The sequence below is a fragment of the Telmatherina bonti genome (assembly GCF_933228915.1).
Source record: "Telmatherina bonti genome assembly, chromosome: 19".
NCBI lineage: Eukaryota > Metazoa > Chordata > Actinopteri > Atheriniformes > Telmatherinidae > Telmatherina > Telmatherina bonti.
Window position 1 is genome coordinate 31,887,571 of NC_136617.1, and position 24,057 is coordinate 31,911,627.

General features: G+C 42.0%; 1 protein-coding gene across 1 annotated transcript in view; it reads right to left on the bottom strand.

Annotated features, from left to right (window-relative positions):
* The window catches only part of LOC306769897 (AT-rich interactive domain-containing protein 1A-like), a 36,872-nt gene extending 14,032 nt beyond the window's left edge, over positions 1–22,840 (bottom strand). Inside the window, exons 1-4 of the mRNA XM_079258662.1 lie at positions 22,355–22,840; positions 21,975–22,082; positions 4,346–4,586; positions 158–247 (exon numbers count right to left, since the gene is read on the bottom strand). Of these exons, the coding sequence (XP_079114788.1) occupies positions 158–247; positions 4,346–4,586; positions 21,975–22,001 (358 nt within the window). The 5' untranslated portion in view covers positions 22,002–22,082; positions 22,355–22,840. The remainder of the gene's footprint in view (positions 1–157; positions 248–4,345; positions 4,587–21,974; positions 22,083–22,354) is intronic.
* Positions 22,841–24,057: the final 1,217 nt, after the last annotated feature.

Below are 24,057 nucleotides of genomic sequence, written 5' to 3' on the forward strand. Positions count from 1 at the left end.
TAAACACACACCTATTTAAAGGCATAGCCTGTGTGTAAATGTAGACACTAACACCTGAGAGTAGCCTGCGGTGTCGCTCATGCTTTGGCCCTGCTGGTGACTGAGCAGATGATGTTCTGTGACAGAGATCTGAACCATCAGGAGAGTCTGTACTCACCCCTGTCCTGGCTGATGGCTGACTGGTTCATGGAAGAATGCATGAGGCTGTCCGACTGGACGCTGGATGGGCGGGGTGGCATTTGATTACCTGCGGGGCAACAATGATGCATTGTATCAGAGCTTGGAATAGTTTGGAAATCTCATTATGATCAAACTTGAGCATAAAATAGTTCTCATTCATAGCATTTGTTTTGATTTCCCACTACTGGATGCGCCTCCCTGCATGATCCTCAGAAGCACCCATCTCATTACGCCAAACCTGATTGGCTGGTGATCATGACGCTCACGCCATGCTACCTTTGAACAGCCTGGACTACGACATAGCATCATTCAGTAACTTCTAGCTTCGGACAGAGCATGTCTCAGGTGTTGATAGCTAGCTTAAATGTCCAAAGACGGACTCTTCAACGTTTTCCATCGCTGGGCGCTAGCTCCACTTCTCAGTCTTCTCCATCGACTGAGACGAATAACTGTAAGGTTGTATTTGCACGGCTTTAGCACACCCAACACCGTGTTATTTGCGCCGCTGGGTGTGGACACCCTGGCACACGTCTGGCACCGCATCCTACTTTATTCTTTCCCCTAACTAGCTCTTGTGCCCCTAACACTATCCGGAGTGAGGGAACAGGGGCACATACTGATCCTGATGGCTCTAAATTGGGCGGCATTGGCTGGTGGAGATTTATCAGCTTCAGTGCGGACAGCTGTGGCCGCTCCCACTTCGCTGGGATATGCTGTCGCAGGCAGGTGGGACAATGGGACTACCATAATGCCTGGCACTATGGGCCTACCCCAGAGTGCTTCAACTTGAACACAGTGGGGCTTCCTCAAAGTGTGATCAGCACTATTCAGAGCGTGAGGACCTCCTCCACTCAGTCTCTCCATGACTGTAAGTGGAGAGTGTTTAAGGAGTGGTGCCACAAAAAGGGACACATCTCATTTAAGCGCTCCGTGGCTGCGATTTTGTCCTGCCGTTAGGAGCTGTTGACAAATGTAGGGCCTTCTCCACTGTTAAAGGGTACCTGGCTGCCATTTCTGCATTCCATTTTGGTTTTGATGGAAAAATGACCAGTCAGTATTCATTGGTTGCTGTTTTATGAGAGGGGCACGCAGGTTTCTCCCTGTTTTCAGGCCCCTGGTGCCCTCATGGGACCTAGCAATGGTTCAGAGGGTCTATCTGGACCTCCTTTTGAGCCGCTAGAGGATGCTGACTTCAAACACTTGTCTATTAAGACAGTGTTTGTGTTGGCTTTAGCTTCTGTGAAGTGTGTTAGTGATATCCATACTCTCTCAGTACATCCTTCATGCACTCAGTTTGTCCCAGGAGGACGTAAGTAAGTAAATATTTATTTATATAGCGTCTTTCCAGATAAAATTCTCAAAGCATTTCACAACAAAACACAAAACCTTTAAAACAACATAAAACATTAGGAAAAAACATAGAAACAAATAAAACTAAGTAAAAGCATGATTAAAAAGATGTCTTAACCCTTTTTTAGGCAAGTGACCATTTTTGATCACTTTATTTTCTTCCATTTTCAGCATAACACAAATAAAAAAAAAAGTAACAACAGAATGGAGGTCTTGGTACATACAAGGACAATTTTAGGTTAAAATTTCTAATTTCAAAGTATTTCATTGAGTGCCCTATAAAGAGTTAAACTGCTTTTTAAGAGATCACAAAAATAAATAAATAAATAAAATAATAAATAAAATTGATCACTGACTCAGCCGATCTCAGGCTGAGAGGAAGGGAACGCCACAAAGCAGGGGCCACTGCTGCAAAGGTTTTGTCATCTTTTCTTTTGAACCGCGTATGTAAAACCGGCAGCAGACCCTGGTCAACAGATCTCGGGGATCTGCTGGGAACGTAAGGCTTTAAAAGGTCTCTAATATCGCCAGGCGATTGGTTGTGCAGGGCTCTATAGGTTAAAACCAGGATTTTGAAGTGTACTCTCAAAGTGGTGGGGAGCCGGTGCAGCTGGGTGTCACTCAAGCCCAATCCAGCGTTTATGCCCAAGATGGTCGCCTCATGCTCTCCCATTATTCTTGTGGCACTCTCTCCACTGCCGTCCTCTTCACCTGAAGAGCAGCGGCTTCATAAGTTGTGTCCTGCTCTACGAGCTTGTATAACAAGGACACAGGGGCTAAGCTGTTTCCTGGGCTAAGCCTATCACAAAGCAACGGCACTCCCACTGGATTATGGACGCCATTGATGTAGCCTATAGGAGTCGTGGTTTACAACCACCTGTGGGCCTGCATGTTCACTCAACTCAAGGCCGGGGAACAAGGATCTCCATGCATTGTATTTGTGCAGCCACATGTTGGTCTTCAAACTGTTGCGCTGTGGGCGCTCAGGGCAGCAGACTGCCAGTACTTATGTTCTGTGGGTCACCTGAGACAAGCTGTCTGGCATTCCAGGAATCTCCATTTTCCATAGTTAAGATATCGAAACAAACGCTATGAATGAGAACTTTAGGTTACTTATGTAATCCCGGTTCTCAGAGTAGCATGAGTGAGATGTCTCACCAGACAGCCCTTCTTGCTAGGCGAAGTGAGAAGAGGTCCTTATCTTGAATGATGCTACATCATACCGCAAGCTACTTGAAGGTAGCGTGATGTGAGCATCACGATCACCAGCCATTCAGGATTGACATTATGAGACAGGTGCTTCTGAGGAACATGCCCCCACTATGGGAAGGTATTCCATAGTGAGACATCTCACTCATGCTGAGAACCAGGGTTACATGAGTAACCTGACTGTCCTGTAAACCGTTGTACTACAGGCTGCTGAAACTAGCTGAGCAGCTAAACAAACAACAAATAGAGATTTCTGTTATTGTCATGTCACTTTTTTAAAATGTTTTCTGTAAATATTTAAAATTTTTGTCAGATCATAAAATATTGCAGATAATAAGACTATTTGTTATTTATCTTTAATTTATTATTTTTCAATTTATTTATTAGTATTATCTATATTATTTATTAAAATGATTATTATTTCATAATATTATTATTCTTAGTATTATTTATTAATTATAAATTATCTATTATATTTCAATTTATTTTTATTTATTATTTTAATTTATTAAATCTTTCTTATTACATTTGAATTTATTTACTGTTATCTCTATGTGTTATTTATTATTCGATTTATTATTATGGTCAATTTATTGGCTTGCATTGTAAATGTCCAATATTCATATTAAACTTCGTTGTAAGTATTTGGCTTAAGAAAATTCATATATTTACGTATACACACATTAGGGGTGAGACTTTGACGCAGTAATTACAACTGATTACAGAAAACGTGTCAAAACATTTACACATTGATTCGCAGAGGATTTGTCAGTACACAATTTCTTGGTACAACTACACAGAAGCACACGTCACAGTTGAGCTAATAACAGCTCCGGCGTCATATTTAGTGATTTTTCTGTCCCTTCTAGTGACTTTATTTAAAGAAAAAGCAACAATCAATCTAGTGGCTTTTTCTGGCAATATTGGAGACTTTCGACAACTAATATTAAATTTTGCATAGTTTACTTTTGCCCATTAGTTGCTGTGTAAGCTCCTACCCTGCCCATAAGAACACACAATAAGCTGGGTCCTCATGTAGCATCCAGCTTCAAGCTGCAGCTAGAGCAGGATGTGATCACCTCTGCAGGGTTAGCCAGACTGAAGTTGCCACTAGTTGATCCAGAGTGAAGCCGTTCGTTAAATCACTGAAAATGACATTTCAGTTTTAGGTCTGTTCATTTCGGCCAGAGACATTTTTAATTTCTTTTTCACCGTTATAAAATTAAATGCAATAAAACACATTTTTCCAGACATTGAAGTAGTTTGAGTTTACAATATGAGTGTCTTTCTTCTATTTGACTCAGGCATCCACTAAAATCTTTTTAAGTTAACAATGATGCTTTTTGGGGAAATTGTTATGCGATTCAAATGTGATTAATTACAAAGTCTGTAATCAAGTCTCACCCCTAATTAGAACACTGCCAATCAAAAATCGGGACAAAGTTGCTATTAATTTTAATGGGAACTGTAATAAATAAAAATGTAATAAAAATAAATAATGTAGAAAAATATTAAATAATTGTTCAAATAATAATAAAAAAAATTGATTAAGGACAAAAATTCTGGCAGATTTCAGGTCAAATGATCCGCAGGCTTCCGTCAGTACCTGGCACAGCAGCGGGAGACAGGGGGCCGGTCCGAGAAGGTGTGACACTTGCAGGGGATCCTACAGGTGAGGGTGAGGGGCCACGTATGCCTGGCAGGTGTGGTGGGGTGTGCGGAGAGAAGGGCGACTGGGCCGGGTTACTCTGCTCGCCCTGACTGCTGGACACCCCTGAGGTGCTGACACCTGGGCTCAGGGCTGACTCAGTCCCGGTGGGCAGGTCGTCAATGGAGCCAGAGAGATCCTGAAACAATGACAACATATTTATCATTATTAAAACATTCCTGGATCCTGAAGATTATCTAATCACTTGTTCATCATTATATTTCTGAGATTTCCTGAAAATGTCATGAAAATCCTCCAAAAACTTTTTCAATCTTGCTGACAAACACAGAAAGAATCAAACGTTGCTAAATTTATAAGCTGTCTCCAGATTCAACAACATCTCAGAGTAAAAAAAAAAACAAGCAAAAGAAAGTAAAACAGCAGACTTATATTCTTTCTTCAAACTCATTTCTACACTAATAGTTGAAAAAATATTCTGTTAACTTGAATTCATGGACACGTGCTAACCTTTAAAGGGTTTTTGGACACTAATGACACTAAAGATATCCAGAATGTCTTTGCATGCAGTGCCTTAAGATGACTAAATGTTTAACAAACAAAATCATCCTGTACACACCAGAGTTAAAAAAGAATAAAAAGAGAAACAAAGAAAATATTAATATTATTGTTATATTATTAATATTAAAATATAAAAAGAGAAAGAAAATTTGAAATAAAACATATCTACATGTTAATTTTTGGGGTTTTTTGTATCAATGACAACACTGATAGAAATGCTTTCTCTTGCATTATATAATCACCTCCAGTTGTAAAGACAGCAGGGTAAAATTCATCACATGGATTTAAAAAATAAATAAAGAAACACTGAATCTATTTGATGTGTTTTTTTTGTTTTTTTTTATGTTTATTAAACAGTGGTAAAAACCACTGACTGTATATAAAAGATGGATGGAGCCTCCGTGACGTCACCTGTAGGTTTCAGAAGAGCTGAATTGAAGCTCATTGGGTGGTTCCTACCATTGCCATTTTTTCATCTCTTCCAAAAAATACAAAAATGGGCAAAGAAGTGGAGCTGAGAGGGGGGCTTTGAGAATGGGGTGGATGATTGACATCTATCAAACTCTGACTTGCCTGTAGCTAAGAGCTAACAGGAGCTAACCGGTTAACAGAGGTAGGCAGGCTAAAGCTAGCATGCTAAAAACCGGGGTAGCTCTACATTCAGCTTTTTTGTAGCAGGATATTGGGTACCTGTCAATCAAAAGGACATGCCCGTAGTTATGCTGAACTTTAAGATTAAATTCCTTGTAAACGGATGAGTTTACCACTCTTCCCACAGTTATCATGAAGTTAAGCCTATTAAACCTAAAATGGATTTTTGAACCAGGCTGTAAAGATGTTAGTTTCTGCTGTGAAGTTGGTCTTTTTAACATGGCAGTCTATGAGGATTCACTCTGTTTTGGAGCCCAGAGTGGATGAGGGGTGAACTGTAAATTTCAGCACGCTTCACTTTAAACCACCAGAAGTTGGTGCTTGCTAAAAACTGGAATTGGTATATCGCCAACCTCTATCAAACAAACTAACTAAATCTCTTTCCTAGTCTGTCTTTATACTGTTAGAAATGAAAAAAATATAATATTTTGTAAAATTATACTCTAAATGCATGATAAACTTCTAACTCTCTGGCATGAACGCCAAAAAAAATCCCAAAAGATGGAAATTCAAAACATGGAACATTTTTCATCACAAAACGCCTCAAATACACGCAGCAAAAAATGCGTCAGAATTTAAATTACTGTGGATATAAACCTATTTCTGAATTACTTCACCTTCGTGCAATTAAATGGTCATTTGTTTAGTTATGATATACTAAATTAACAACCCATAGCTTTAAGTGTGACCAAAATGCTCTCATCCTTTGGAAAACAAAATGTTCCATGTTTTGTTTTCTACTGATTAACAACAAATCCACAAAACAGCTAACCGTTTGGCCACTTGTCACCTACTTTTCCCCCCTTTTCAAGAGTTTAAATTGGCAAAAATCCAACTACGATACAGTTTCAAGAACAAATGTCTAGAACATAAAATAAATCAGCAAAAAATAAATCAAATTTAAAATAAGAAAAATCTGCAACTTCTGGAGAAACTTGGCCTTTAATGAACATGATATTGCCTGTGTGCAGAAATCTAATTAAATTCTAAGTGCACGCTGCCGATGCCAAGAGAAAACAAGAGTGAGTCATTTCAAATCAAGTAAATAAGAATCCACTTGGTCAAATAATGAGATCAATGATCCTTTTCCCACCTTTTATAAATACCCCCTACAACTCAGAAATGCTAATAATGATTCACGTTGGCAAGCTGAGGTCTGTTTGTGTGACTTGCAAAGAGAAAGTGGGGAGGGAAACATTTGAAGCGAGTCATCTCAGGAGGCAGTAGGAATAATTGGTGCTGGGCATGGGTTCTGGTGCCATGTGGTGTTGTTATTGAGCCTTGCTGGCTGAAGCACAAAGACGGGCAGGAAGGCAGGGAATGCAGCCGGCTGATGATTATGTTTGTGGGAAGGTGAATGTTTACACATTGGCCGGTCACGTGGAGCGCATGTGCTCACTCAGAAATGCAAGCTCATCTGCCATTTATATAGAAGCACGGGGGGTAGGAGGTGGAGAGGAGGGGGGGGGGGGGGGGGTGAAGGAAAAAAAAACAGCACACACTGGAAGGTGGCCAACTATTCCCATGGAAATCTCTCACACACGAACTGGCTACAGCCCCAAAGCTGGTGGTTTTGCACTTGAAACGGCGCCCGTTGCTATTTTGGGATGTGACCTGATGGAGGAACCCCAGAGGGAGTGACAGGAGGAGAACGCTGATTCAGAATTCCCCCCCCCCCCCCCCCCCCCCCCTTCCTCCCCCCCAAACCACCGCACCGATCCACCCTGTTGACTTTGCTCTCTCAATTCTGTGTGCGCAAAAAAACCCAGGGACTTTCTGACCTGCACGGCAGATAGTGAAGCTAGAAAACCCTGCTGAATGCAGGGGGGGGGCATGGTGTGCAAAAAGTGCTCCACTGGCTGATACCCAACTTAATGTTCACGAATGCGAAAACAGGTCAGAACAAGGCAGAGCCATGCTGAGATCCTAATGCTGTGGAACAGGGAACACGGATAAAACAGCAGGACTTCTTTGCTCAAACAACCGTGGCGGGATCCTTTTTCGTCAACTGACTCGCACCCCTGACCAGCAACACCCCCGCCTTTTAAGCAGACATCACAAGACTAGTCATCTGACAGAGGGCTTGGTATGGGTTGGTAGCTCGCCACCGTGACCACCTCTTCATTTGCTACATTCAGATGTGTAAAGTCTGATGCCAGCTATATATATATATATATATATATATATATATATATATAAAACATATATAAAACACCATCATAAAAACTAATTTCACTCTTGTTCTTGCATCATTTCAACTCCTCAACCTCACCTACACAAGAGTTTTATGCTGCATGTTATTTATAATTTAATATTCAACAGCAGAGAGATGGAGTTGCCTGATGCAAAGACCTCAAAGCACAAAAGCTTTTCTTTAGAGCGACTATTACATTGAATAAAACTAAGCTTTTAAACTGAACACAGAAGAGGAAGGCTCGCCTCCATGAATTCTACATGACCACCTGACAGCATAGCCAGCAAAACAAGAAGAAAACCCTCCCTGCCTACATGTCATCTCAGCTCTCATTCAGGATGGATTCAAAAGGTGTAGATTTATTCAAGTTCCCCTAAACCAGTGGTTCTCAAACTGGGAGGATGGGCCCGCCAGGGGGGGTCCAGGGTTATCACAAGGGGGCTGCAGCAAGGCTAAATAAAATTTGGGAGTTATGGCACTGGACAAATTTGTAAAAGTACCAATGATGAATGATGATAAATCAACAAAAGACTTCAAGTACTAAAAATTACATGGAAAAAATAGTAAAGGAACACGTCTGGCCTTATCTATAAAAGCATGTTTGGCTTGTACACCATGTCGAAGAACAGTACGGTCTTCTGTGTCTGCCAAAACAAAACAAACTTTCAGCTACAAAACGCAAACCTGAAGAAATGTCACGGTAAATTTTACCTCAGGGGCTAGCTGCTAGCCTTGTTAGGTTACAGCAGTGGTCCCAAGGCTAAATAAAACTTGGGAGTTTTTACACTGGATAAATTTGTAAAAATATAATTGGAAATGAATAATAATAATAAAAAAAAAAAAAAGCAAACTATGACGGAGTATATCTGTCCCAGCTTGACCAGTAATAATAATAACCAATGGTGGGTAATAATGAGACCATAGTCTTTTGCATGGACATAAATAGTATCATTTAATATCATTAAGTACAAAGCCAAACAAGTTACACCACCACTTGTGGACTTTTCATCCTGAAAACAAAGAAAAGCCTGCAGGTTGGTTTAGAAATCAAGTATCTAACTATCATATGTAGCAAAGTTGTTTTACTACAGAATCCTGCTGCGTAGGAAAATCACATAACTGTACATTTTGCAATCTACATTTTCAGTTCAAGAATCAGTTTTCGCTAACAACAGTAGCAAATTATTCACGGCCAAGACATAGCGAAAATGTTTCGGTAACTCGTCTGCCTGCTTACATCATTTCTAAAACATAAATTGGACATCACCATTAGGCAATTACTCATTACTTTAGCATTTATTTCACCAATGACTTCCAGTTTACCATGGCGATTTTATACTTCTGATGTTACTCTGAAGTAACGCTAGTCTCGTTTGAGCACAAGTTTCGGCTACTCCACACACTTCTGACAGTCGCTGTTACAAATGCCAGAGATGCCATACACTGGATTCTACTCTATTCTATTCTGCAGTCATTTAGCAGACGCTTTTATCCAAAGCGACTTACAAATGGATAAAACCCTTGCATGTGCTTCCTTTACATTTCAGCTATTGCTTGCAATGCTTTAGTAGCTGTAAAATCTAAACGTCACCAGAAATGAATACCATGTTTTCTGGACTATTAAGTCACACTTTTTTTCATAGGTTAGCTGTTCCTGCGACTTATACATTAAAAATATATATATAATTTCAAACACAGCAACAAGAGGGCACTCTAGACCTATGCACAGATATCTCCTACTCTGTAACAATTAAAAATTTAAACAGTAAACAGCTTAGAAAGACAACTGAGATGCGACTAGTACTAAAGTGCAACTCATGTATGTTTTTTCTACCTAATTATGTATTTTTGGCTTTGTGTGACTTATACTCCGAAGCAACTGATAGTCCGGATAGTACGCCACTTTGTAGTCAATCTGAGACTGCAGGTGATTATCTATAGTTTTAATAGCAGACATATGTAGCCATAGCATAGAAGACCCCTCATATGTCAAAACACACGCACACACACTGGAACATGTTAGCAATGTAGGGGATTTTTAGCAAACTTTTACATGCTTAAAATCACACAGTTGATTATAAATCTCTCAGTGGATTACCTTTTCTGTTCCTTTTATTAACTCGGCATCTGACTGAATTGTTGGTCCAAAGTGTAAACATACTTCCAGAAGAGAAGTTGCTTCTGTGGAAGCAACATGACGGAGCAAAGCTCACCACATGTCCATTTCTTTGACACAGTCTCACTTGTCGCCTGGTGTTTCACTGCATTCTGCAACATGCTTAAATGTTAGTTTCGGGTTATGTTGTTGCAGAATCTGCTAAGGCCACATCCCCACCCCGTCGCTGAGAAGAATTTAAGGCAGATTTAAGCAGATGGAGTGAATGGGCTGATAAAAGGAACTGAATTTAGACTAAATAAATTCTAACAAATGAGAAAAACTGCAAGGTAAATCTGGCTTAAATTCTAATGTGTAGCTAGGCCTGGGCGATACGACCAAAATCTGATATCCCGATAAAGCTTGTTTTATATTCCCATAGCAATATAAAACTGTGTGTGTAATGTTGTGTCAGTCATCAGCTATGTCTCAGATGTTGCTAGGCAACAGCAGCAGTGATCTCCTTCCATCTGGGGGAACTATGGCCGTATGACGTTCCACAGGTAAATACCTGTTGCAGCGTTTGGTCTGGAGTTTATTATGAGCTTTCGCCTCCACTTGACGCAGCTTTTGCTGGTTGACTATTCTTTATTCTGGATTCTTTATCCTGATTCCTGCGCAGGTGATAAAATGAGTTAGTTGTGTCAGAATACGTTGTTGGGACTGTGAGCTAGTCTGTTGTCGGTTCCACATCCGTCTTTTTATATCCAAACTGCATCCATGCCACAGAAATTTCCCTCTTTTATGAACAAACTCATCAGTTTGGGTCGGCTGGTCATCTTTTAGTGACTTATCCTGCTCTGAAACACGTCTACTACCGTCTTCCTCCATGTTTGTTTATGTATTGTAGCGTGCTGTAAAGTGCATCTTGACATAAAATACTGCAGTAAAGTGTCTTATCATGGCGTAAACGATAGAGCCTCATATGAAACGACAGACCTTATCTATCGTCCAAACCAGTGATTTTCAACCTTTTTTGAGCCAAGGTACACTTTTTCCATGGCACAAACCAAATTGTTAAAAAAAAAGAAGCTGGTATTAATAATTTAAAGTCCATCTTATCAAAGAGTCTTACATAGCCATCAGATAAACACAAGAAAAGGGAATTTTGTGATTTTTCCCTTTACTTTTCAGACCAATTAGGTGCAATTGGATGATCTCTCAAGGCACAGTGGTTGAAAAACACTGGTCCAAACAATATATCGTCATATCGTCCTGCCCTATGGTTCAACTACTAAAAACAAATATGTTTTATTAAAAACAGTAAATTAATTCAGTTAAAACTGATTTTAAAAAAAGCATTTGTAACAAACCCTTGCACTTTGCCTAAGTGGCATGTACGGCATTCAAGGCAAGCTCCTTGATATTCTGCAAACTGCGAGCTCTGATTCCTCAAGCCCGGGTAGACTGGAGCATTGCACAGAAGCTCCTACCTACTCCCACTCTGCAGTCATTGATTTTTCCCTGCTCGATGCTGCACAGCACCAGCCTGTTCTGCTGACTGCACAAGTCAGACAGCGAGAGGAGGAGGAGAGAAAATAAGGAGTGAGGGAGGGGTGATGGGGTGAGGAGCGTTGGCAGTTGGTGATAGTGATGCTGCTGAGGCTCTACAATTGGATGCACATATTATTAGGAGGCAAAAATTATGAGGAGGACATGGCTGAGGGAGGAGGGGAGGAGTTGGTGGTGTGGTGAAGTTGGAGTATAGTGTGTTTTGTCAGGGTTGTTGGGTGATAAGCTCAGAAAAAGGGTCGCTACATCATCTACAGCGACTGCAACAACTGATGAGATGAAAATAAAAAAGCAAAACAGGGTTGTTGTTTTTTTTTTTTTAACATGCACTAGAAAAAAGAAAAGGGTGCAGAGTTGGAGAGAAGCACAAAGCTGCAGTTCGTCTGTGGCAGCCATTTTGTGCTGTTTCCCAGCGCTGCCTAACATGGAACTTCAGGGCTGAGAACTGATCAGGCTTCTTCACATCTAAACCACCACGAGAGGCAAAAAAACCCCCCACATTTTAGATGTAGAAAATCTTTTTCTAATGACTGAATTTCTTTATGGTAATCTCTCTAAAGGAGCTGCTCTTGGTGAATGTTTAAAAAAATCCCAGTTTTCATGTTTTCTTCTGCTCTTCCAAAAACATTCCGTCTCTCTGAGTCATCGGCTCATTCTAATGTATTCCATTTGCAGATTACTTCACTCAATCAATCAAGCCTGACCAGACCCATTAGCCCGCCTTTTTTCTCTCCCCCCCCTTTAGGAGGTTGTGAGAAGCTGGAAGGAGGAGGAGGAGGAGAGAGGCTGCACAGTGGCCATGAGATAATGAAACATATCTGGAATGAGTGACACTGGCCAGTAGTGTAACTGGATCAGGTGTTACTGCTGCTGGAAGAGGAGGAGGAGGAGGAGGAGGAGGGGACGGGGCAGAGTTCATCTCGCAGTCACACACTTTCCCTGACCCAGTCTTCTGTCATCCTCAGACGTCAGGGTTTCCTTCTCTGACAGGCCTCCATTTACAGATAAAGTAAGCAGCAAGAAAAAGCAGCAGTTGCTCCAAAGTAGAAACACACTCCAATAAGGGAGGGAAGAAGGAGGACAAAAAAAACAAACTGTCTGCATCTTCAGGGCTGCCATGGTTACTGCGATCCACGTGGTTGACACAGAGCCAACACAGTCCTCTCACCCCTCCACCCCGTCTCTGGGCGGCCTCCCTCCAGGCCTGGCAGGGTCATGGTGCAGTCAGCTACTACAAAAGAAGCCGCCTGTCATTGTTACAGGAAACGTAGACACACCAAAGCTGCCCCTCCTCCCTCCTTCTCCTGCCACCACTTTAATTACACACTCAGCCTCCAGGCCTTCTGCAGAGCAGGCCTGAATGACTGACACACACACAAACACACACTAAGACTAAGAAAGCTTAAAGTTTTATGTTATGTTTATGTTTAATTGCCACCCATCCGTGATAACACGACCTCCTGATACCTGAGCGGTGTCATCGGAAAGGTATGGTGCCTTTTAAGCTCCAGATGCTCCTCGTCACCCAAGTGTTCCCGAATTCAGTTGATCTGGTCAATTAAACCGCCTGACGTGATTTCAGGACGCTTTACCGTCTCTGCAGCAGAAAACATGAAAAGGCAGACAGACATGTCCACCCAAAGCCCTTTGGTGGACCTGTCCTCAGCTGCAATGCATGCTGGAGGTTTGCAGGGCTGAGCGCAACCATAAGGGGGCACTCCCATCCCACTATGAGGGAAGAACTGGTGTAAGGAGGAGAAGCAAGGCAGGCCCCTGCCTCAAATAGCAGAAGCAGCCATTACAGGGTTTCTCACACAACATAGGCTGGATACAAACTCTCAGCTAGAACAGCTAAAAGCGCCCCCCCCCCACCCTCCTAAAGGTGCGACATGCAACCTTTCTGATCGATCAGAACCATTAAGGAGGCGGCTCAAAAGCTGGTTGGCGTTTGAAACGGACACATCATAGATCTGTAATTTACTTTCTGCACATCCATCTTGGTGTGTCAGACCCACACACACACACACACACACACACACACACACACACACACACGTAATATCTACTAGTTTCACAGATGAGCTAGCTCCCAACTCCCCAAGGACCGCCGTTGCACTGCTGCTATATCAGCAGTGGCCATGTGGGACGGATAATAACATCGAGGAAGAGAGGGTGAAGCAGCAAAATGTGCAAGAAGTCAAAGCTCTGACCAATCAGAGCCGTTCTGCTTCACAAAAATCTAGACTGGCGACGAATCTGCATCAATAAGCAGGAAGGGGTTTTTATAAACGCTCCACATTTGCCTAATTGAGCTTCTCTGTGGGGGTAACACACAGACAAGTGGTGCAGCAGTCTGTGTGTGGATGCCACAGAGTAGCCGAAGAAATGGAGGAAGGCGGGGGGGGGGGGGGGGGGGGGGGGGGGGGGGGCTGATTGCTATGAATAATGGGAGATGGTGTGTGTGTGTATTAGAGGTGGAGGAGGGGGGAGGCTTTTGTGGAGATCACAATAGTAGCAGGGAGTCCCAGGGCAGCGCACAGATGCCCAAGTGAGGAAGGCAGCTGCCCAGCCTGAGGTGAGGGGGTGCTGGGATGTAGAGGGGAGGGGGGAGGCTATGGACCCCTTCAGCCAGTCTGCCTGCTTTCCAGACCTGCCCCTCCCCTCCATGAATGCCTCGCAAGGAGTGTATGTGTGCAATAGGAAGGTGCTACCAAAGCCAATGACACCATCAATGAATTAAACTGGGAAAGAGAAATGGTGGTGGTGGTGTGTGTGTGTGTGTGTGTGTGGGGGGGGGGGGGGGGGGGGGGGGGGGGGTGGAATATGGAGGAGGTTATTTCCTAGAGTGTGAGCTAATTTCATTGTGAGCCTGGTTTTTATCTGTCGGGGCTCAGCAGCTTTTTCCAGCGGGAGCAGGAGAAAGCAGAGGACAGACAGTGCTGCAGTCAGCCACAGTCTTTGTGCTGCAAAACTAGCTCAGCCCAGCAAAAATGGAGGCGGTGGGGAGGGGCATGGGAGAGAGTGAGCAAAAAAAAAAAAAAGGGAGGGGGGGGGGGGGGTGCAAGCTCACACGAGAAAAACAGGAATCAGGGCTGAAGCAAAAAAAAAAGAAAAAACAACCAAACTTTCTCAAGTATATTCATTAAAAATCATGAAAAGGAGGGGAAAAAAAAGGGGGGGGGTGTGTGAAAGGGGGGGGGGGGGGCCGAAGACAAGCTCAGAAGAAGGAAAAGCAAGAGAAGCGCCCTGGAATCTGAATAAGACATGTCCACACAGGAAGCATGGGCCCCAGAATAGCAACAGGAAACCAGCCCTGGACTCTGAATACTGTCAGCATCAGCGCCTCACAAAACAAGGCTGCGCTGCATGGCGTTATGAAAGCTGATTTACGGAGGAAGGAAGGAGAGAGAGAGAGAGAGAGAGAAAACAAGGCAGGAGGAGGGCTGTGGAAAGAGAAAACCAGAATTTAGACTGAAAGAGGAACAAGAGAGCAGGAATATGTTGATTCAAAATATTGAAACAAAATAAAATGTGGAAAAAAGACAAAAAGAAAAGAAAAAAGAGGAGCGAGCAAGAGAAAGCGAGAGAGAGAAAGAGAGAGAGAGAGAGAGGGTCGCCCTTGTCAGGCTGATTGCTCCAGAGCTATGTCGCAAAAACAAGCTTAGCTGCTGCAGGAAAGCAGAGCTGGGCTGAACAGGGACTGAGGAGGGGAGGGGAGGGGCGTCCACACTTACTTTTAGATCAGGAAAGCGAAACATTAGAGGTCATAACGGTGAGAAAAGGTGGCTTAAATCTGGGTGGTCCGTGATTTTTTTTTTAATATACAGGAAAAGATTAGGTTCATGTGAGAGTGCTGCAGAGGCAGGTGGGGGATGAAATTCACAGGTGGGCTGATGATTTCCACAGAAACCCACTCGAGATGAAGAAAAGGCAGGAGCAAGTGCAGAAAAGAAAGTGTGTGACCAACATGTGACCTTCCTCTGGAGCATGAAACACTTTGAGGCGCTAGCACTACAAGCTGTGGGCGGTCCTGAGTGGGATTAGTCCCCTCAGAGGAGAAAGGGGACACAAAAGATCTGGACGACGGACAAGAAGCTCTTGAAAAGAAAGGGGGAAAAGTTGATAGTGGTTGGGTAGTTCTTCCTCTTTTGGAGGATGTAGGAGGTGGGATTCTGCAGGGTCACCATTATCCTCCATTCATGAGAAATATATGTAAAAGATAAACAAATTAAAAAACACAAAGCTCCTGCAGAGTACTGGTGGTCCTGAAAGGTCCTAGAGACATGAAATGCTCCTTTCACAGCCTGCGAAGTACTCATTGTGAAGAGTACAGCTAAAATTGGTAGAGTGCCCTTTTAATCAGCAACTACGGTTATTCATTACAGACTAAGTCAATAAAGCGAGTCACTGGAGAGTACTAAAATGTATTTTTTCTTTTCCCTCCTTTTTTAACTAATTTGTTTCTTTTCATAGAAATTATTTCCAGTGTTTGTAGGTCGAAGCCTGCAGGTTACATAGAAATGTGCTAAAACTATAAAAAGCATGAGAAGAAACTTTGGGTTTGCAGAACGGTAAACACTTGACGGTTAAACTGTACACGCGCGTCCTGCAGCCAGGCTGAAAGCAAACTGGGAACCAGTTGAGCCTGCTCAGCTAGTTCCACTATCACAGCCTGTGTTTCTTTTCTTTCTTTTTTTTCCCCTCTTTTTTTCTTTTGAGCCGACTGTTGTTCTTCTACTTGCAGCTTCCAGCCGGTGCTCAGCTTCTTGCACACCTTTATTCCCACCTCAGCAGCAGTCTAACAGACGCTGGCTTTTAAAGCACCTGGCTCCGACAGACCCATCTGTGCCCGGGATGAGGTGAGGTCTGCCCGCCTCTGTGTGAAAGCTACTAAAGTAGCTAAATGGCATTTACCCCTCAGCTGCAGTTGGATCAGGATTCACAAAGGATCTGAGACAGATTAGATGAAGCTTGTGTCTACAGATCACAGAAAGTCTCTGCTTGAAATATTACTTTGCAAAATAGGCTAATTTGTGCTGAAAACCGAAGTAAATTACTTTATTGTGTAACATTTTCATACGAGGTAAAAGTAATTAAAAAAAAATCAATTATCAAGACCAACAAATCCCACACTTCTTGACTAATGTTTCATAAAAACATAATATTCTACATATTTACAAGGGCTGTAACCATAGACTGTATATAAAGAGATGGACGGAGCCTCCGTGACGTCACTTATCGGTTTCTGAAGAGCTGAATTGAAGCTCGGTGGGCGGTTCCTACCATCGCCATCTTGGCAGGGGCGTGTGTGTGTGGAGCTGAGAAGGTGGGGGGTGTGGGGTGGGTGGGGAAGACACACGTAATGGTGGATGATTGACATTGAGCGAAATCAGAGCTTTCTGTATTCTGTAGGTAACCGAGCTAACCCGGAGATAACAAGAGCTAACCAGCTAACGGAGGTAAACGGGCTAAAGCTAAGTCACATTGTTAACCGGCTAAAGACAGCGGTTCTTCTGCATTCTTCTTGTTTGAAGCGGGATTTCGGGTATCTGTCAATCAAAAGGACACGCCCACAAATATGCAAATTTAGAGATTAAATTACTTCTTAACCGGCAAGTTAGAAAAAAAATTCCCTACCCCCACAGTTGTCATGAAGGTAAACCTGACTGATTAAACCGAAAAGGGATTTTTGTACCAGGCTGTAAACATGTTTATTTCTGCGGTAAACATGTTTATTTCTGCTGTAAACATGTTTATTTCTGCTGTGAAGTTGGTCTTTTTAACATGGGAGTCTATGGGGATTCGCTCTGTTTTGCAGCCCCTAGTGGATGAAGGGGGAACTGCAGTTTTTGGCACTTGACTTCACTTTTTACTGCCGGAGGTTGCCGCTTGGCTGTAACAGCTTAAAATTATGTCATCATCTAGTCATAGTAAATATTATTTGAAGAAAAATTCTTATTACATTTTTAAAAATATAATAAAAGGTAACATCAAAATAAAAATATAATTAAAATAGTACAATGTAATAGGATTGTACATAGATTTAAATGAGAAAAAAGTTACAACAGTGAAATAACACAATCAAGTAAATTTAAATAAGGACTATTAATTGCGTTTACAAAAAAAATAAAAAAAAAATTGGAGGATTAAAAATTTTAAATGATTAATTAAGTCGATAAAAACAACAGATAAAGAAAGATATAAAAGACATCAAGTACCCTCTTTGTTTAGCCCTAAAAGGAGCTTCGTGCCGAAACAAGCATTTTCAGAGGCAGCGTTTTGTTTAATCTAGACGCTCCTGCTTATCTGTCGTCTTGATGTTTTTTTGTTCTTCCTCCTCTTATTGGGAAACATCTGATGAGATACCTTATCAACCCAATAGTTGGCCAAGCAGCATTCAGTCAAGATGGAATTATTTCTGTACAGGTGCAGAAAATGTACAGGGGCATTCACAACACGGACTTGGTGGTGGGCGGGATTTTCACACCTCCACACCTTTTGTTTTGGTTTGTGTTCAAACTGCACTGAACTGTAGTGAATCAAACCACCCGGGCAACATCACACAGGCCCTGTTTATGCTACAACGGCCTCTCATTTACACAGCCACACAATTTTAGGTGGATGAAACTGCAACGATGTGACAACGGCCTGACCATGGACCATGAGATGTTTATTATGGAAGTGGAAAAGCTCTTATATGACACCACACATCCTTTTTACAAGGAGAGGAGGAGGCATGGACTGAGATATCAGCAGTTTTAGGAGTGGATGGTGATTTTAACATACTAGCCTCCTGCACTGCAATCGCTGGAATCAGTGGAAATTAGGGGTGAGGGGTTGTGTCGTGATACTGTTATGCGTAGGTTTCCTGTTCGAGAGTTCATGAATTAATAATTCGGCAATACTGATGTTAAGGTTGTTGGTATTTACATCAAAGTTTTGAAGGCTGTAAGGAAGTTAAACACATGGAACGTTACATTAGATAACATTTTTACCAGAACTCTGCCTGATTTCATTTCTCACTCCAACTCCAAACAGCAGGCCAGATTTATACCTGGACTTTATGTTGGAGGAACCCCTCTCTGCAAAGTTTCATGTTGAAAATTACCCATCAAAATTCCAAGTTTAGTTTTTACATCAATTTTTGCATTTCTAGGTTTCTAGGTTAACTACCTAGTTAACCAGTCTGTTACAACATTACCACTAGAATATGACTACCCCAACTAAATAGCCTTATTTAAAAGGTCATGACTCAGCTGTGAAGTCATGTTGCATTTAAAATCAATTTCCAATTTAATCACAGATAAAATTTCCTCAGAGGACCAAAAGGCATCTATTTAGAAAACGAAAGAAAACACTTACAGCAATAAAACATGTCAACTTTTTACAGGCTTTGTTCAGACGTCAGATAACGTGTTGACATTAAAGAAACCTATGAATAGTATTGAATCCATTTTGAAACACAAATCTAACTCCGAAAAGTCAGAATAGCAGGAGATTTAGCTGTGTGTCTTCAAGTAACGTACATAAAGTTGTCACTGTAACATCGGAGCAGCAGAAATACTCCTGTGCTGTACAAAATAAAAATTTAAATTAAAAAAAAAAAAAAAAATGAGTCTGGTTTTCAGTAGCGGTGGGAAAATCAATTAAAAATAAATCAAATATTGAGGTTTTTTGCTTCACAATTTTAAAATTAGTTTTTGGTTTTTTTTTTAGATTAAAAAAAATCTTTTTTTTTTTTTTTTCAAATATATGAAAATAATACATTATAAATTTCTTTCATTTTTTATTGTTTTTACTGATCTTTTTACTTTTCTTCTTGGGCATTATAGCAGCAGAATTACGGTTTGGCTACTGGGTTGTTTTTTCTAATTTAAATAAAGAGAAATGACTAGCAAAAAAAGTTTTGTACATTTTCTTTGGTTTTTAGTTGACAAAATTCAGCAATTAAGAGGAATGATTAGAATCGCAATTTAAATCGAATCGGCACCCAAAAAAATCGGAATGAAATCGGACAAAAACATATTGTCACAGCCCTAGTTTTTAATTTGTTAACATGTATGTCGTTTGTCTGAATCTCCTGGCCAAAGTGTGCATGCACATATTTAAGGACTTTTTCCAAATATTACATCCCACAGGAACCCCATATTCCTAAAGAGTTAACAAACGTCAAAAGAGAAATTTATTCACTATATAATTTTGTAATTAATCTGTTGATTAATCAGCAATCAATTTTTTTTTTTTTTTTGCCAAGAACTGGCCTAAAGAAAAAAAAATCCATTTTAAGAAAGGCTCATACACTCATTCAATATTATAGTACAGACTTCCCAAGAACTTTTCCAGTATGAGCAGCGGGAGAAGCAGCAAGTTATCCCGCATGATTTCTGCATCATTTTTTCCCCATTGGTTCACTGGATGATCCATCACACTTGGATTCACTTGCAAGTAAACAAAAGCCACAAGTTTCCACGTGAACCAGAGATTGTTTTATTTGTTCACACTCCTCAAACTGTTCTGCATCCTACCTGTATAAAATATGGTAAAAATGTTCATTTATAGAGATGTTGTTCCCACCATCGTTGTCAAGCTCCATGAGCATCTTTTTAAACCCCATTTAAGGCTATATTACACTCATGGTTTCTGGGTTTAGCTCTTAAATTAGGGGAAGAACTGAATCCTAAGAGACGAAACAAAAGAAAGAAAAACATTTTTATTAAAGAATATTTTCAGGTTGAAGCTATTTTTGAGCTTTGACAAAGTTTTACAACTTAGTCAAAGCTACAAAAAGAGCTTCAATTCCCTCAGATATCACTGTGTTTTGATGCTGCTTCCTGGAAGTTATGCTTTCTGGTAACGTGGTCCAATCTGCACACAGTGATTTGTGCTCTGTCAGGAAAAATATTAGAGGGGGAGAAGCGCGACTGGTTTATGTCCACAGTAGCCAGATTAATGGCCGTCTCAGCCAATCACATAGCACCAAGCAGGGAATCCCTGAGAAGCGGCCAGGGGGGGAGTAGTCCATGCCTGGCCTTCTTGGCCAATGGCTGAGTCCACAGAGAGATGTATAAATAAATAAGAGAAATAAATAAAAGAGGAGGGAAACACATCCTGAGGGCATCTCTTACTGGCATAGAAAGCTCTGCCCCTCATACTCCCTCCCTCTCAGCATCTACCACTTCAACCAATCACTCACACTATTTGAAGTTATTTGCTCGCGCTCTCCCTGGATCCCACCCCCCCTTTCCACCAACTCTGGTCTCTCACTTTCATTCTCTCTCATTAATGATCTCATTTCTCACTCTCCTTCCCTGAGGCCCAGAATGAGGTTAGCTCCACAGTCTGACCTATAAACACCGCAATGGAAACTGCAACGTGTTACAATAAGACACATCTTTAACAGGGGGTGTGTTGGGGCGGGGGGGGTTCTCTCACCTTATCTTTGTTCGAGGACGACAAGCTTTCAGATTATTTTTAAGAACCCTCCTGACAGATATTCTTTGTCCCAAACCTTCTAAAACAAAGCCAGGTACAATCATCTCTGTTGACAACCAAGCTAGACTTTATTTCTAGCTTCCAATAGGATAAAAAAAAAAAACAACAGCTTACAACAGGATGCTAGATGAATGACAGGTTTGCTGAATTATTAGGCAGGACCAACATTTTAATTGAAACTGCAGATCAGAACTAGTATAAATTTGTAAAAGTGGCCTAACTAATGGTCATAGGCTTGGGGTTGCTAACCACATGTCCTAAACCAAGACTGTGAGTCAGCTCTAAGCCAGAGCTGTTGCGATGATCAAAAATGTCTAGATATTTCTGAAAAGTTTAAAATCATAAAATTGAATCCACAAGAAAAATCAACATGCAAACCCTTCAATCTGGACCCTGAATTTGCAGCATCTTGCCTAGACTATCCTCAATCCCATCCTGTGTGGTGCAGCTCCCTCAAACTTTCAGACAAGATTTGAACACTGGCGGCAGAAAAACAGCCAGACTGTCAGAGATATGTTTTTTTTTCATAAACTGAAAGAGTTAAGGATTGTCGTGCATTTTGACAGTAAAAAGATTTTAAAAAAAAGACAAAGAAAACCTCAGTTTCTCCAGACAAGTAGCCACTGCGCATGTCAAAAGCGGTACAATCACATTAAATCTGTCCATCATGCCAATACAACCAAACAGATCCCTTTGCATCATGTAAACACGCCGAGCAGAATCTAGATCTGAATGATTGATTTCAACTGGATAGATTAAACATTTCTCCATATAAATGTTGCTATTGAGAAACTGGATTAAATTAATTTGCACAGTTATCCTCCCTAACCCCAGCTATCCTCCTGAACTACCCCAAAACCACCACTTACTAAATTCCCTCACCAAAGAAGCCCTACTCCATGTTAGTAAAGTAGCTAGCAGGTTTAAGAAGTTACTTCATGGGGGTCTTTGGTATTATGTAAGAGATGCAGGAGGTCGTTGGATGAAAACTTTAGATGGCTTACCGGCAGACTGGAAGGCCGTGCCTGCATGCTGTCCTCTTGACCATTCTTGTTGGGTTGGTTAGAAGACGGTGCGCTGGATTGGGAGCTAAAGGAATCCTGGGAGAGTTCCTGGTTACAAAAACAAGGCAGATAAAGCAATGGATTAAAAAACAAAAGAATCCCTGTGATGCATATTTCAATAGCAAAAATGCTGTTGAAATTAGCAGCACAGCGGTTATAGACAGAAATAACATTACAGGAAACGTGTGAATACGTCACATGCAACATCAGATCTACTTCGGCCGAATTCTTTCAGTTTATTTTATTTTATTAATATTTATAGAATTTCATATTCTTGTTTTGACTAAGTAAAAGCAGCTCAGCACATTTCAGGATCTTACCTGTGAGGGAGGTGGGAATCTCTGATATGGTGACTGTTGTTGCGGTGGCTGTTGTGGTTGCTGCTGCTGTTGCAGGGGGGGCGTTTGGGAGTATGGCGTAGGTTGGCTCTGCTGGCCATGACCTGGAGGTTGCTGAGCTTGAGGGGGCGGACCTCCCTGCTGTTGCTGCTGTTGCGACCCTGGCTGCTGCTGCTGCTGCTGCTGCTGCTGCTGCTGCTGCTGCTGCAGGGTTTGCTGTTGTGGTGGCTGCCCTGGACCGGCAGGTTGTGGGTACCCAGCTTGGCCTTGTTGGTTTTGGGGACCAGGACCCTGTTGCTGCTGTGTTTGAGGCTGTTGTTGTTGCTGCTGCTGCTGTAGCTGCTGCTGCTGCTGCTGGGGAGGGACATAAGGTGGCTGTCCTGGCTGAGACTGTTGGGGCTGACTGTAGGGAGGCTGGCCTGGAGCAGAGCCGTGGGGTCCTTGGGATTGTTGGTAAGGGGGGCCTGGCTGCCCATGTTGGCCAGGAGGTTGAGAAGGGTGGCCCTGTTGAGGGTAGGAAGGTCCAGAGCTCCCTTGGGGCTGGCCTGGGTATGGGGGCTGCTGCTGGCCGGGGTGAGGTGGCGGACCATGCTGTCCGTAGTAGCCTTGGTTCTGTTGGCCGTAGCCTCCTGGACCCTGCTGTCCATAAGCAGACATCTAGACATTAAAAAAGGAGGGTCAGTTGGGGTCAACATCTTTCTTATACATTGAAATAGACCAGTGTTCCTCAATCTATGTCCTCAGGGCCAACTGCCCTACATTTTCTTTAGCAGTAACCCTACTTTTAACACACCTTAATAAAATGAATGGACATGCTGGGCAGTGGGCCCCGAGGACCTGACTCGTCAAATATTGTATTTGGTTGTTTATTTCAAATCAGTCAAAGCAGAAATGTTGGAATACAGTTTTGACTTGCTTTAAATTATCACCATAAAAAATAAAAAAAAATAAAAAATCTGATTTTTGACTTTATCTCGCCCTGCGATGGACTGGCAAGCTGTCCAGTGTGTACCCTGCCTTTCGCCCAAAGACTCCTGGGATAGGCTCCAGCTTCTTCACGACCCTTAATCCAGTGTTTCTCAATTCCAGTCCTCAGGCCCCCCCTGCCCTGCCTGTTTTAGACATGTTCCTCCTCCAAAGCACCTGAGTCAGATTATTGAACTTCCTCATCATGTTCTTTGCAACCTGTTAACAAGCCCTTTATTTCATTCTTTCATATTTCAGGTAGGGTTGTCTATAAAACACGCAGGGCAGGGGGGCCTGAGGACCGGAACTGAGAAACACTGCCTTAATCGGACAAAGCGGTGAGGATATTGAATGAATGAATGACTTTATCTCCTTGAATCGGGGCTTATTTTTATATTCTTCACATATTCTGCACGGCTCTGCCTTTAAATGCGGTGTTTCCATTTCATTACACTCAAGAAGCTTTGAAGGAGAAAGTCATCGACCTTGTGAGGAAACAAAAAAGCCACCTTTTTTTTCTATTTTTGTTTAATAGAGGAGGCAGGAGGGATATTTTAGCCACTCAAGTATTAAAAGGAAATCAAAGATAGAAATAAAGAATATCAACACATTTAAGACAACATCAAGTGGCTGCTTTGTATGAGTCTGACAAAGGTAATGAAATCGCTTTCTTCTCTGCAGGGCACTTATCGAGTTCATGGTCAGACACCAGGCAGGTG